Raw genomic sequence first — 15,396 nt, forward strand, 5'->3', positions numbered from 1 at the left:
TACCCCTCTCCTAAACCACCACCAACACCTCCTCCTGCTCCTCCTCCAGGGGTGCTGTAGTATGGCTGCCCTCTGCTACTGTACACCCTCACCAAACTGTGTGTCTTTCGAAGGGTTTGGGATACAGCAAAATACTAATATCTCTTGGCCATTCATGAACATTGGACAATAAAGTCATCTTCCTCCTGCACTGCGGCATTGCACGGTGGTCGTGATACCTAATCAGACTTCGGTTCAAATACTATTTGAAATCTTTCAAATACTTTGAGTGTTTGCTCTAGCCTACCTGGAATGCAAGATTGGGACTATTCTATTGTTCTATTAAAAGTTAAAAGATTAAAAAGATTAAAAGTTTAATCGAGCACAGATTAAGATTTCAAATTATTTCAAATATCCTTCTTTCTTCACATATCTCTACCTAATCCAAGTGGGAAATGTCACAAATGCAGAGCATAACACAGATTTTCCCTGGTATCGACAGAAGAAAACACAGGAATAATTAATTTGCCTCCAGCATGTGCTGCGTTAAGATTAAAACAAATGAATCGAGAGTCAGAGTAATAGAGTAGGTTTCATAGACACACTGCACTCAAAGGTGTAGCAGCTACACTGTTTCAACTGTACTGGACAATGTCTAGGCCTCTTCAATCCCCCAAAAAACAGCTCATGTGACTTCTGATGTACACTACATGACCAAAAGTATGTGGACACCGGCTCGTTGAACATCTCATTCCAAAATCATAGGCATTCATTTGGAGTTTGTGCTCCCTTTGCTGCTATAACAGCCTCTTCTCTTCTGTGTAGGCTTTCCACTAAATGTTTAAACATTGCTTCCTTTCAGCCACAAGAGCATTAGTGAGGTCAGACACTGGTGTTGGGAGATTAGGTCTGGCTCGCAGTCGGCGTTCCAATTCTTCCCAAAGGTGTTCGATGGGGTTGAGGGCAGGGCTCTGTGTAGGCCAGTCAAGTTCTTCCACACCGATCTCGACAAACCATTTCTGTATGGACCTCACCTTGTGTTGTACCATTAATATATCCCTTCAACGGAACTAAGGGGCCTAGCCCAAAATGTGAAAAACAGCCCCAGACCATTATTCCTCCTCCACCAAACTTTACAGTTGGCACTATGCATTGGGGTATAGTTCTCCTGTTATCCACCAAACCCAGATTCCACTGCTCCAGAGTAGAGGTCGACCGATTATGATTTTTCAACGCCGAAATCGATTATTGGAGGACCAAAAAAAGCAGATGCCAATTTTTATTTATTTCTTTGTAATAATGACAATTACAACAATACTGAATGAACACTTATTTTAACTTAATATAATACATCAATAAAAATCTATTTAGCCTCAAATAAATAATGAAACATGTTCAATTTGGTTTAAATAATGCAAAAACAGCCACACTCGAAACAGCGTTACCCATCGCTCCACAAAAGCCGCAGCCCTTGCAGAGCAAGGGGAATAACTACTTCAAGTCTCAGAGCGAGTAACGTTTGAAACGCTATTAGCGCGCACCCCGCTAACTAGCTAGCCATTTCACATCGGTTACACCAGCCTAATCTCGGGAGTTGATAGGCTTGAAGTCATAAACAGCGCTGTGCTTGCGAAGAGCTGCTGGCAAAACGCACTAAAGTGCTGTTTGAATGAATGCTTACAAGCCTGCTGCTGCCTACCATCGCTCAGTCAGACTGCTCTATCAAATCATAGACTTAATTATAACATAACACACAGAAATACGCGCCTTTGGTCATTAGTATGGTCGAATCCGGAAACTATAATTTCGAAAACAAAACGTTTATTATTTCAGTGAAATACGGAACCGTTCGGTATTTTATCTAAGGGGTGGCATCCCTAAGTCTAAATATTCTTGTTACATTGCACAACCTTCTATGTTATGTCATAATTACGTAAAATTCTGGCAAATTAGTTCGCAATGAGCCAGGCTGTCCAAACTGTTGCATATACCCTGACGCGAGAGAAGTGACACAATTTCACCTGGTTAATATTGCCTGCTAACCTGAATTTCTTTTAGCTAAATATGCAGGTTTAAAAATATATACTTCTGTCTATTGATTTTAAGAAAGGCATTGGTGTTTATGGTTAGGTACAGTCGTCAAACGATTGTGCTTTTTTCGCAAATGCGCTTTTGTTAAATCATCCCCCAGCATTGCATTGATTATATGCAACGCAGGACACGCTAGATAAACTAGTAATATCCTCAACCATGTGTAGTTATAACTAGTGATTATGATTGACTGATTGTTTTTTTATAAGATAAGTTTACTGCTAGCTAGCAACTTACCTTGGCTTCTACTGCATTCGCGTAACAGGCAGGCTCCTTGTGGCGTGCAATGAGAGGCAGGTGGTTAGAGCGTTGGACTAGTTAACTGTAAGGTTGCAAGATTGAATCCCTGAGCTGACAATGTAAAAATCTGTCATTCTGCCCCTGAACAAGGCAGTTAACCCACCGTTCCTAGGACATTGAAAATAAGAATGTGTTCTTAACTGACTTGCCTAGTTAAATAAAAGGAAAAAAAAAGAAGAAGAAGAATTTAAAAAAATAAAAATCGGCAAAATCGGTGCCCAAAAATACCGATTTCCGATTGTTATGAAAACTTGTTAATCGGCCATTACGATTAATCGGTCGACCTCTACTCCAGAGTCAAATGGCGGTGAGCTTTACACCACTCCAGCCGACGCTTGGCATTGAGCATGGTGATCTTTGGCTTGCTCGGGCCATGAAGCTCCCGACGAACAGTTCTTGTGCTGACATTGCTTCCAGAGGTAGTTTGGAACACGGAAGTAAGTGTTGCAACCGGGGACAGATAATTTGTACGCACTACGCGCTTCAGCACTCGGCGGTCCCGTTCTGTGAGCTTGTGTGGCATTCCACTTTGCGGCTGAGCCGTTGTTGCTCCTAGACGTTTCCACTTCACAATAACAGCACTTACAGTTGACCCGTGCAGCTCTAGCAGGGCAGAAATTTGATGAAGTGACTTGTTAATAATAATGGGGCAGGAGGGGATGCCTACTGTGCTATTTTCTTCGTTTTTTCACATTTTTGTAACTTTTTATTTTATACATAAAATGGCTCTTATGACCAAAAAGAGCTTCTGGACATCATAACAGCGATTACTCACCTTGAACTTAACTAAATTTTTACTTTAACGAGTCCGACACAAAAGATGTACTGCTTCCGGAGAACAGGCCCACTCCCTGTCATTACCGTGAAGAAAAGGTAGAGATACCAAAGGAATAGGTCGGGGTTCCTTGTTAGGATTCGTAAGCGAGTAAGTAAATCGCCTTTACTATGGGTTCTATTGGTCAAAGTGCAATCACTGGAAAACAAACTCGATGATCTATGGTCGAGACTATCCTAAGTCGTGGCTGAACGACGACACGGATAATATACAGTTGGCTGGGTTTTCTGTGAATCGGCAGGACAGAACAGCTATGTCTGGTAAGATGAGGGGAGCTGCTGTCTTGTCTATTTGTCAATAACAGCTGGTGTGCGATGCCTAATATTAAGGAGGTCTCGAGGTATTGCTCGCCTGAGGTAGTGTACGTCATGATAAGCTGTATACCACACTATTTACCAAGAGAGTTCTAAACTATATTATTCGTTGCTGTCTATTTACCACCACAAACCGATGCTGGCACTAAGACCGCATACAACAAGCTATAAAGTCATTAGCAATCAAGAAAATGCTCATCCAGAAGTGGCGCTCCTAGTGGCCAGAGACTTTAATGCAGGTAAACTTAAATCAGTTTTACCTAATTTCCATCAGCATGTCACATGTGCAACCAGAGGAGAAATAAAATCTAGACCACCTTTAATCCACAGAGACGCATACAAAGCTCTCCCTCGCCCTCCATTTGGCAAATCTGACTATAATTCTATCCTCTTGATTCCTGCTTACAAGCAAAAACTAAAGCAGCAAGCACCAGTGACTCGCTCAATACGGAAGTGGTCAGTTGATGCGGATGCTACACTACAGGACTGATTTGCTAACACCTACTGGAATATGTTCCGTGATTCATCCAATGGCATTGAGGAGTATAACACCTCAGTCACCGGCTTCATCAACACGTGCATTGACGATGTCGTCCCCACAGTGACATATCCCAACCAGAAGCCATGGATTACAAGCAACATCCGCACCGCGCTAAAGGCTAGAGCTTCCGTTTTCAAGGAGCGGGACACTAATCTGGACGCTTATAAGAAATCCTGCTATGCCCTCAAACAAACCATAAAAACAGGCAAAGCGTCAATACAGGACTAAGATTGAATCCTACTACACCGGCTCTGATGCTCTTTGGATGCAGCAGGGCTTGAAAAGTATTACAGACTACAAAGGGAAACCCAGCCGCAAGCTTCCCAGTGACACGAGCCACAAGACGAGCTAAATTCATTCTATGCCTGTTTCGGCAAGCAAGCAACATTGAAGTATGGATGAGAGCACCAGCTGTTCCGGACGACTGTGTGATCACTCTCTCTGTAGCCGATGTGAGCAAGACCTTTAAAGAGGCCAACATTCACAAGGCCGCGGGGCCAGCCGGATTACCAGGGCGTGTACTCAGAGCATGTGCGGACCAACTGGCAACTGTCTTCCCTGACATTTTCAACCTCTCCCTGACAGAGTCTGTAATACCCACGTTTCAAGCAGACCACCATAGTCCCTGTGTCCAAGAATGTGAAGGTAATCTGCCTAAATGACTACCGCCCAGTAGCACTCACGTTGGTAACAATTAAGTGCTTTGACAGGCTGGCAATGTTTACATCAACACCATCATGCCAGAAACTCTAGACCCACTCCAATTCGCATACCCCAACAGATCCACAGATGATGCAATCTCAATTGCACTCCACACTGCCCTTTCCCACCTGGATAAAAGGAACACCTATGTGAGAATGCTGTTCACTGACTACAGCTCAGCATTCAACACCATAGTGCCCACAAAGCTCATCACTAAGCTAAGGACCCTGGGACTAAACACCTCCCTCTGCAGCTGGATCTTGGACTTCCTTACGGGCCACCCCCAAGTGGTAAGGTTTGGCAACAACACATCTGCCACGCTGATCCTCAACAATGGGGCCCCTCTGGAGTGCGTGCTTAATCCCCTCCTGTACTCCCGGTTCACCCACAACTGCGTGGCCAAGCACGACTCCAACACCATCATTAGGTTTGTTGACGATACAACAGTGGTAGGTCTGATCACCGACAACGACGAGACAGCCTATAGGGAGGAGGTCAGAGACCTGGCAGTGTGGTGCCAGGTAAACAACCTCTCCCTCAATGTGAGCAAGACAAAGGAGTTGATAGTGGACTACAGGAAAAGGATGGCCGTAAAGGCCCCCATTAACATTGACGAAGCTGTAGTGGAATGGGTCGAGAGTTTCATATTCCTTGGTGTCCACATCACCAACAAACTATCATGGTCCAAACTAGAGGTCGACCGATTAATCGGGATGGCCGATTATTTGGGGCTGATTTCAAGTTTTCATAACAATCAGAAATCTGTATTTTTGGACACCGATTTGGCAATTTTTTTAGTTTTTATTTAATCTTTATTTAACTAGGCAAGTCAGCTAACTTGGGTTAACTGCCTTGTTCAGGGGCAGAATGACAGATTTTTACATTGTCAGCTCGGGGATTCAATCTTGCAACCTTACAGTTAACTAGTCCAACGCTCTAACCACCTGCCTCTCATTGCACTCCACGAGGAGCCTGCCGCGAATACAGTAAGCCAAGGTAAGTTGCTAGCTAGCATTAAACTTATCTTATAAAAAACAATCAATCAATCAATCATAATCACTAGTTAACTACACATGGTTGATGATATTACTAGTTTATCTAGCGTGTCCTGCGTTGCATTAATCGATGCGGTGCGTATTCGCGAAAAAGGACTGTCCTTGCTCCAATGTGTATCTAACCATAAACATCAATGCCTTTCTTGAAATCAATAGACAGAAGTATATATTTTTAAACCTGCATATTTAGCTAAAAGAAATCCAGGTTAGCAGGCAATTTTAACCAGGTGAAATTGTGTCACTTCTCTTGCGTTCATTGCACGCAGAGTCAGGGTATATGCAACAGTTTGGGCCGCCTATTTTACGTAGTTATGACATAACATTGAAGGTTGTGCAATGTAACAGGAATATTTAGACTTATGGATGCCACGGAACGGTTCCGTATTTCACTGAAAGAATAAACGAGATGATAGTTTCCGGATTTGACCATATTAATGACCTAAGGCTCGTATTTTTGTGTGTTACTATGTTATAATTAAGTCTATGATTTGATTGAGCAGTCTGACTGAGCGATGGTAGGCACCAGCAGGCTCGTAAGCATTCATTCAAACAGCACTTTCGTGCGTTTTGCCAGCAGCTGTGCTCGTTGTGCTTCAAGCATTGCGCTGGTTATGACTTCAAGCCTATCAACTCCCGAGATTAGGCTGGTGTAACCGATGTGAAATGGCTAGCTAGTTAGCGGGGTGCGCGCTAATAGCGTTTCAAACGTCACTCGCTCTGAGACTTGGAGTAGTTATTCCCTTTGCTCTGCATGGGTAACGATGCTTCGAGGATGGCTGTTGTCGATGTGTTCCTGGTTCAAGCCCAGGTAGGGGCGAGGAGAGGGATGGAAGCTATACTGTTACACTGGCAATACCAAAGTGCCTATAAGAACATCCAATAGTCAAAGGTATATGAAATACAAATGGTATAGAGAGAAATAGTCCTATAATTCCTATAATAACTACAACCTAAAACTTCTTACCTGGGAATATTGAAGACTCATTTTAAAAGGAACCATGTTCTGAGCAAGGAACTTAAACGTTAGCTTTCTTACATGGCACATATTGCACTTTTACTTTCTTCTCCAACACTTTGTTTTTGCATTATTTATTTGAGGCTAAATTGATTTTATTGATGTATTATATTAAGTTAAAATAAGTGTTCATTCAATGTTGTTGTAATTGTCATTATTACAAATAAATAAAACATATAGGAAATTGTCCGATTAATCGGTATCGGCTTTTTTTGGGCCTCCAATAATCGGTATCGGTATTGCCGTTGAAAAATCATAATCGGTCGACCTCTAGTCCAAACACACCAAGACAGTTGTGAAGGGGCACAATAACACCTTTGTCCCCCAAGGAGACTGAAAAGATTTGGCATGGATCCCCAGATCCTGCACCATTGAGAGCATCACCGCCTGGTATGGCAACTGCTCGGCATCCGACCGTAATGTGCTGCAGAGGGTAGTGTGTACGGTATGTGTGTGTACAGTAATACATCACTGGGGCCAAGGTTCCTGCCAGCCAGGACCTATATACTAGGCGGTGTCAGAGGAAGGCCCAAAAAAATTGTAAAAGACTCCAGTCACACAAGTCATAGAGAGAACAGTCTGCTTCCCCACGGCAAGCGGTACTGGAGCGCCAAGTCTAGGTCCAAAAGGCTCCTTAACAGCTTCTACCCCCAAACTATATGACTGCTGAACAATTAATCAAATGGCCACCCGGACTGTTAACAGTGAACACCCCCCACCTTTGTTTTTACACTGCTGCCACTCGCTGTTTATTATCTATGCATAGTCACTTTACCCCTCCCTACATCTACAAATTACCTCGACTAACCTGTACGCCTGCACATTGACTCGGTACCGGCACCCCACGTGAATATAGTGTCACGCCCTGACCTTAGTTATCTTTGTTTTCTTTATTATTTTGGTTAGGTCAGGGTGTGACATGGGGTGGTTTGTTGTGTTTTTGGCCTGTCTAGGGTTTTTGTATGTTTATGGGGTTGTTCACTAGTCTAGGTGTTTTGTATGTCTATGGTTGCCTGGATTGGTTCTCAATTAGAGGCAGCTGTTTATCGTTGTCTCTGATTGGGAACCATATTTAGGCAGCCATATTCCTTGGGTAATTCGTGGGTGATTGTCTATGTATTAGTTGCCTGTGTCTGCACTTATTCTATATAGCTGTCACGTTCGTTTTGTTGTTTTGTAAATTTGTTGAAGTGTTCTTTGTTTCATTAAAATAGAAGATGTATTCACATCACGCTGCGCCTTGGTCTCATCCATACAACGAACGTGACATATAGCCTCATTATTGTTATGTAATTTTATTGTAATTTTTTATTTAATTTTTTACTTAAGAAAATATTTACTAAATAAACTAAACTCTATTTCTTGAACTGCATTGTTGCTTAGGGGCTTGTAAGTAAGCATTTCACGGTAAGGTCTACTACACCTGCTGTATTTGGCGCATGTGACAAATACAATTTGATTTGATGGAAAGGTGGCATCCTATTATGGTGCAATGTTGAAAGTCACTGAGCTCTTCAGTAAGGCCATTCTACTGCCAATCTTTGTCCATGAAATTGCATAGCTGTGTGCTCGATTTTAGACAACTGTCAGCAACGGGTGTGGCAAAAATGGCCAAATCCTCTAATACTTCTGGATATATAGTGTATCTGGATTCAGGCCTCTCTCTGCTCTGCTGTGAGGAAATGGCTGTTTCTCCTATGTAGTGCACTACTTTAGACCAGAGCCTTATGGGCACTGGTCAAAAGCGTGCACTATATAGGGAATAGGGTGTCATTTGGGACGTATCCTGGGAGTGCCAGCACCAATGCTCTAACACAGTGGCATAGATAGCAGCTACTGGGCTGTGCTGAAATGTAAGTCATGCTCCAGACCAGAATCTGAGTGCATGGGGTTCAGTCTCTAAGTAGGCTACCAAAAAATGTCCTTTTGTAAATGCAAGCACTGGCTCGGACAAAAACAACAAGGGATGAAAATACCCACACACTGACTAAAGCACAGGTAATGTTACAGGAATGTGTAACTTGTCACCATGGATTGGTTGTATAGATTTTGGCAGTAGATCTGTGGACAGGAAATCGGTCAGCATGATTTTGCTTAAACCAGCACAGAATTATTCAAAACGACTTTGTTTATAAGTTATTTGACGAGTTTTCAGAAAAGCAGAGACCACCTAAAATAGTCAGGAGCAATGGGCATTAGTTCACCATTAAAGAGATCTGTCATTATGTACTGGATGACTATAAGAACACAGAGATAGTCAGTCAGTCCGTTTAGGTCCAGCTTAGCTCCCAGTCTTTGTCAAAACCTCACCCTCAGCTCCCTCCATGTTTCGCACGGGAAAGACGTGTACATAGCCACAGCCCCACTCCAAAGACGCAGGCCGAATTCAGCTACCACCCTCAGCTTTCCCAGGCCACTCCCCTTCCTGCATCCAAAGCATGGACTAGTCACAGATCTGACATGACTGGATAGGAGAAATCAGGGGTTCCAACGCATAACCTACAGCAATCTATTCTTTTAGATCAGTGATTAGGCTACCCCAAAGTAAACTGGGCCTAGTCTAATACCAGTTTTGCTTCTTCAATTTGGCTTGGTTTTGGTTGGCTTGACCAGTTTTGCTTGGTTTGTATGGGCATGTGTCGCATCATAAACTTTCCACAGGAAACGCTGGTTTCGATGTTCAGTCTATATTTAAGAAGAGTGGAAGTCAGAGGACGCCACTCGATTAGAATGAGGAACATAACATGAAAAACATACGGTTGCCATTCTGTTTACCAAAAAAATATAAAAGGGGTGTTTAACACTTTTTTGGTTACTACATGATTCCATGTGTGTTATTTCATAGTTTGATGTTTTCACTATTATTCTACAATGTAGAAAATAGTAAAATAAAGAAAAACCCTTGAATGAATAGGTGTGTCCAAACTTTTGACTGGTACTGTATATTAGTTGACTGGTCGATTGTTTGGTCGTTAAGCAGTTGGTCGACCGAGATTGTTTTATATATATATTTATTTGTTATTGCTCTACTAAAACATTTATATTTGTTATTGTTCGACTAAAACAATCTCAGTCGACCAACAGCCTAATGACCAAACAATCGACCAGTCGACTAATTGAGGTCAGCCCTAAAGTCAATATTAGGAAGGAGTTCCTAATGTTTTGTACACTCAGTGTATATGCATTAGTAATCATTTTTGATAATCAATTCACTCTGTTACACATTTTTAGTTTTACATTAGAATGCCCATCTCAGAAAAACTATCTCAAGAAAAAATGGCAACGAAAATTGGATTCCATGCTTATCGTTCATATTCTGATGATGGTTATACTTTAACTTGTGTCAATGGCAGTGAAATGACTGGGTATGTAAACAGTCAACATATGGACCATTGTTGTACCCACCTTGAGTCCATCGCTGGGCAACCGGTACCCAAACCGTGCAGGCAGGTCATCAAAGTTTCCCGTTTTGTTGTCAAATGTGTACTGAAAGAGAAATAAGAATACAAATCGTATCATGAACTACTTGGTGGTGTTAATAACTAGAAGCTCCAAGCACAGAGACAAAATATGTTTTCTGTAAACCAGTGAGTCAGTCAGTCAGTCTGTCTGAATGTCTGTAGACAACGTCTGTCTGTTTGTGTATCTGTCGTCTATCTGCCTTCCTGCATGCATGCCTGCCCGCCCACCCACGCGCCCGTCCGTCTCTCAGTCTGCGGGACTCACGGCAGAGATGTCGGCCTCGACGGGCAGCAGGTTGAGGAAGGCAAAGAGCTGCACGGTAAAGATGGTGTAGATCTGTGTGGCGGACAGCATCAGCATCCCCAGGGAGAACAGCATCTTGCATTCCGAGCTGTGCCAGTCGACTGACACACACCTGCACAGACTGACACACGGATGGACTGTCCCAGTGCTGGCGGCTCTCACACCTGCAGAGTGTACACACACGCAGAAACACAGGTTTGTCACTGTCTGTAGGCCTACATCTGCTCTCCCAGCCTCCCACAGAACAGAAAACATAAACACACCCCACCTGGGTTCAAATACCTCATTTCTGGCAATCTATGTTAACTTTGGTAATTTATACTTTAATAACTTTTTTTTCAGATATATAGTATTCATTTTTATATCTGTGTCCATATCGTCTATTAGTTTCTAGTGGATAGACCATGTGATTTAAGAAAAAAAATGCCTAATTAATGATTTTTTTTTTCTAATAAACAATGGAATAATTTTCCATGAACTCCAACTATTTACTTTCAACTTTCATACTATTTACTTTTTTTCACAACTACCACCAGTTTGGCGCCAAAACATTTACAAAAAAGAGAAATTTACATAAATAAGTGTGTAAAAAAAAAAAAAAAAGGATATCTCATGTTGAAACCCTCATATGAAACACCAATGGTATTCACCTAGTTGATAGTTTATATTTAGGATGTTTTAAAAATCTGGAATGCCATATATATTTTTATATATATTATTATTTTAAAAACAATCTTATTTGAATATTTTACACACTAAGGGCCAGGGATAATTAGACACCTGTGATAATCTTAAATCAAAAGGCCAATAGATATATAAATTCCACCCATAACTTGAAAGAAACCAAAAATCTGGTAGTTTACTGGCAAACTTTGAATGTTTTCAGTAATATACCTTCCCTTAACAACCCTCCGCATGGGTGGAGAAGCACAGTGCAGTAATCTTTCCAAATAATTTAACTTAATATGATCAGGCTATACTTTAGGCCTACTACATTTTCTGGAAATAAATATTGATAACCCATTTATTGTCTCTGCCTGCAAATCGTCCCACTCCTGACTGAAGAGAAAGTGCAAGTATCCGCTCTCTCATCACTCTTGCTGTCAAGTTTGGGCACCCATCAGTGGTCACACTGGATACGTTTTCAAAACTCAGTCCCAGCTTTGCCACACCTCCTCCAATAAATGTTTCCCTGCGGTTGTGCTCTTCATGGACTGCATTGAAGCAAGCTCCTCTGTAATTTCAAAGTCTGGGGTTATGCCTCGTAAGAATATCAACAACTGCGTCTTGTCACGTGCATCACTTCTCTCATGCAGGGCCAAGGAGAAATATGTGAAATCCTTTACCCTGTCTTTCAACTGTTGTTCCATATTCTCTAAGATGTCCTCAACAAACCGTGTCACTGTTCGTCTTGACAGGGAAACATTTTCAAACAGCTCTTTCTTGTCGGAGCAAAGTCTTACTGCAGAGTCAATGAAACATTATTTAATCAATTTGCCCTTAGCGAATGGCTTGCTATGTTTAGCAATTTTGTAGGATGTTCTTTTTCTGAAATGCTGTGTTACTTTTACGCCAGATGTAACGGGACGCACACCTTCCAAAAAGTTAAACTGCAATAGCTAGTAGCTAGCTATTGCAATTCCGTTGTTTGCTGAATGCAGTTTTGTGAAAAGTCATTTATTCTTTTGCAACTGAGAAAGCAACTCTTTGGATGCACTTGCCCTCTGCTCAGAAGACATATTCTTATATTTTTCTGCATGCTTCGTCTGAAAGTGTCAGGACAAGTTGTATTCTTTCAAGACAGCGATGCTCTCTTTGCACATTAAGCACACAACTTTCTCTGATACCTCAATATATTTCAATAATAAAATGTCCACTCTTACTGGAACATCCTATATTCATTGTCTACTTTCCTTTGAATTTTTTTGAAAAACTCACTTTTGCGCAATTTCTAGCTAGCTACTAACTGTGACGTGTGTGTCAGCCTGTCAGTCACTGTCTGTCCTTGTGCAGTTGTTATTTATACGTGCCTTCAAAATAAATGTCCCACAAGCGGTGGGAGTTAAATCATTACACAAAGGAGAGTATTCATTGGGCTTTTAATTTGATTAACAAATACTTTTTCAAAACTTTACTATCGCAAATTCTTTATGTGATCTGAGCATGATTCTGTGGGCCGCATATGGCCCCTGGGCTGGCCATTTCCCAGGCCTGGTCTAGATGCACAAAAGTCGCTTTGTGGTCTGATTGTGTTCCGATCTGGCTGACCACTTCAGAAGTTGGTCAGGGATGCATTGTGTGCGGATTTCTCCTCAGTCTGGACACAATCAGGTTACCGAAAACGCATAGTGGGCGATGTCATCAGCACTCCACTCACAAGTCTCCAGAAAACATGTTTTGGGACAGAGGGGGGAGCCTTTTCATTATAACGTTGGAGGAAATACTTTTGTAGCGTGTAACAGTTCTATTTTTGTTTCATCGGACCAGAGGACATTTCTCCAAAAAGTACAATCTTTGTCCTCATGTGCAGTTGCAAACCGTAGTCTAGCTTTTTTATGGCGGTTTTGGAGCAGTGGCTTCTTCCTTGCTGAGCGACCTTTCAGGTTATGTCAATATAGGACTCGTTTTACTGTGGATATACAGTGCAGTGAAAAAGTACTTGCCCTCTTCTTGATTTCTTATATTTTTTGCACATTTGTCACACTTAAATGTTTCAGATCATCAAACACATTTAAATATTACACAAAGATAACCCAAGTAAACACAAAATGCAAAGTGATAAGTGATCATTTTATTTATTAAGGGAAAAAAGCTATCCGAACCTTCATGGCCCTATGTGAAAAAGTAATTGCCTCCCCTTGTTAAATCATGAATTTAATGTGGTTAATCACATTTTTTGGAAAGCTGAGTTCAATTTCACTAGCCACACCCAGGCGTGATTACTGCCAGACCTGTTGAATCAAGAAATCACTTAAATAGAACCTGTCTGACAAAGTGAAGTAGGCCAAAAGATCTCAAAAAGCAAGACATCATGCCGTGATCCAAAGAAATTCAGGAACAGATGAGAAACAAAGTAATTGACATCTATCAGTCTGGAAAGGGTTACAAAGCCATTTCTAAAGCTTTGGGACTCCAGCGAACCACGGTGAGAGCCATTATCCACAAATGGAGAAAATTTGGAACAGTGGTGAACCTTCCCAGGAGTGGCCGGCCTACCAAAATTACCCCAAGAGCGCAGCGACGACTCATCCAAGAGGTCACAAAAGAACCCACAACAACATCTAAAGAACTGCAGGCCTCACTTGCCTCAGGTAAGGTCAGTGTTCATGAGTCAACCATAAGAAAGACTGTGCAAAAATGGCATCCATGGCAGAGTTCCAAGGCGAAAACCACTGCTGACCAAAAAGAACAAAGGCTCATCTCACTTTTGGCAAAAACACATCTTGATGATCCCCAAGACTTTTGGGAACATATTCTGTGGACTGACAAGACAAAAGTTTAACTTTTTGGAAGGTGTGCATCCCATTACATATGGCGTAAAAGTAACACAGCATTTCAGAAAAAGAACATCCTACCAAAAGTCAAATATGGTGGTGGTAGTGTGATGGTCTGGGGCTGCTTTGCTGCTTCGGGACCTGGACGACTTGCTGTGATTGATGGAACCATGAATTCTGCTCTCTACCAAAAAATCCTGAAGGAGAATGTCCGGCCATCAGTTCGTGACCTCAAGCTGAAGCACACTTGGGTTCTGCAGCAGGACAATGATCCAAAACACACCAGCAAGTCCACCTCTGAATGGCTTAAAAAAACAAAATGAAGGTTTTGGAGTGGCCTAGTCAAAGTCCGGACTTGAATCCTATTGAGATTCTGTGGCGTGACCTTAAAAAGGCGGTTCATGCTCAAACCCTCCAATGTGGCTGAATTAAAACAATTCTGCAGAGAAGAGTGGGCCAAAATTCCTCCACAGCGATGTGAAAGACTCATTGCCAGTTATCGCAAACGCTTGATTGCAGTTGTTGCTGCTGAGTGTGGCACAACCGGTTATTAGGTCTAGGAGGCAATTACTTTTTCACATAGGGCCATGAAGGTTCGGATAGCTTTTTTCCCTTAATCAAATAATCACTTAACTGCATTTGTGTTTACTTGGGTTTTCTTTGTGTAATATTACAATTTGTTTGATCTGAAACATTTAAGTATGACAAATGTGCAAAAAAATAAGAAATCAGGAAGGGGGCAAATACTTTTTCACAGCACTGTAGATACTTGTGAAGATGCTGGAGGAAACAGGTACAAAAGGTCCTTTGCTTTTCGCACCAAAGTACGTTCATCTCTAGGAGACAGAACGTGTCTTCTTCCTGAGCGGTATGACGGCTGCATGGTCCCATGGTGTTTATACTTGCGTACTTTTGTTTGTGCAGATGAACATGGTACCTTCAGGCATTTGGAAATTGCTCCCAAGGATGAACCAGACTTGTGGAGGTCTTATCTGATTTCTTTGGATTTTCCCATGATGTCAAGCAAAGAGGCGTTTGAAGGTAGGCCTTAAAATACACCCACAGGTACATCTCAAATTGACTCAAATGATGTCAATTAGCCTATCAGAAGCTTCTAAAGCCATGACATCATTTTCTGGAATTTCCCAAGCTGTTTAAAGGCACAGTCAACTTAGTGTATGTGAACTTCTGACCCACTGGAATTGTGATACAGTGAATTATAAGTGAAATAATCTGTCTGTAAACAATTGTTGGAAAAATGACTTGTGTCATGCACAAAGTAGATGTCCTAACCGATTTGCCAAA

At 41.8% G+C, this 15,396-nt stretch overlaps 1 protein-coding gene across 2 annotated transcripts in view; it reads right to left on the reverse strand.

Annotated features, from left to right (window-relative positions):
• The window catches only part of LOC139408966 (E3 ubiquitin-protein ligase RNF13-like), an 88,937-nt gene that overhangs the window by 60,021 nt on the left and 13,520 nt on the right, over positions 1–15,396 (reverse strand). For both annotated transcript variants that reach the window (XM_071153498.1, XM_071153499.1), the window contains exons 2-3: positions 10,559–10,761; positions 10,238–10,318 (exon numbers count right to left, since the gene is read on the reverse strand). In XM_071153498.1, coding sequence (XP_071009599.1) covers positions 10,238–10,318; positions 10,559–10,672 — 195 coding nt within the window. In that variant the 5' untranslated portion in view covers positions 10,673–10,761. The remainder of the gene's footprint in view (positions 1–10,237; positions 10,319–10,558; positions 10,762–15,396) is intronic.

This window comes from Oncorhynchus clarkii, chromosome 5, assembly GCF_045791955.1.
Source record: "Oncorhynchus clarkii lewisi isolate Uvic-CL-2024 chromosome 5, UVic_Ocla_1.0, whole genome shotgun sequence".
In the NCBI taxonomy this organism is placed as follows: Eukaryota; Metazoa; Chordata; class Actinopteri; order Salmoniformes; family Salmonidae; genus Oncorhynchus; species Oncorhynchus clarkii.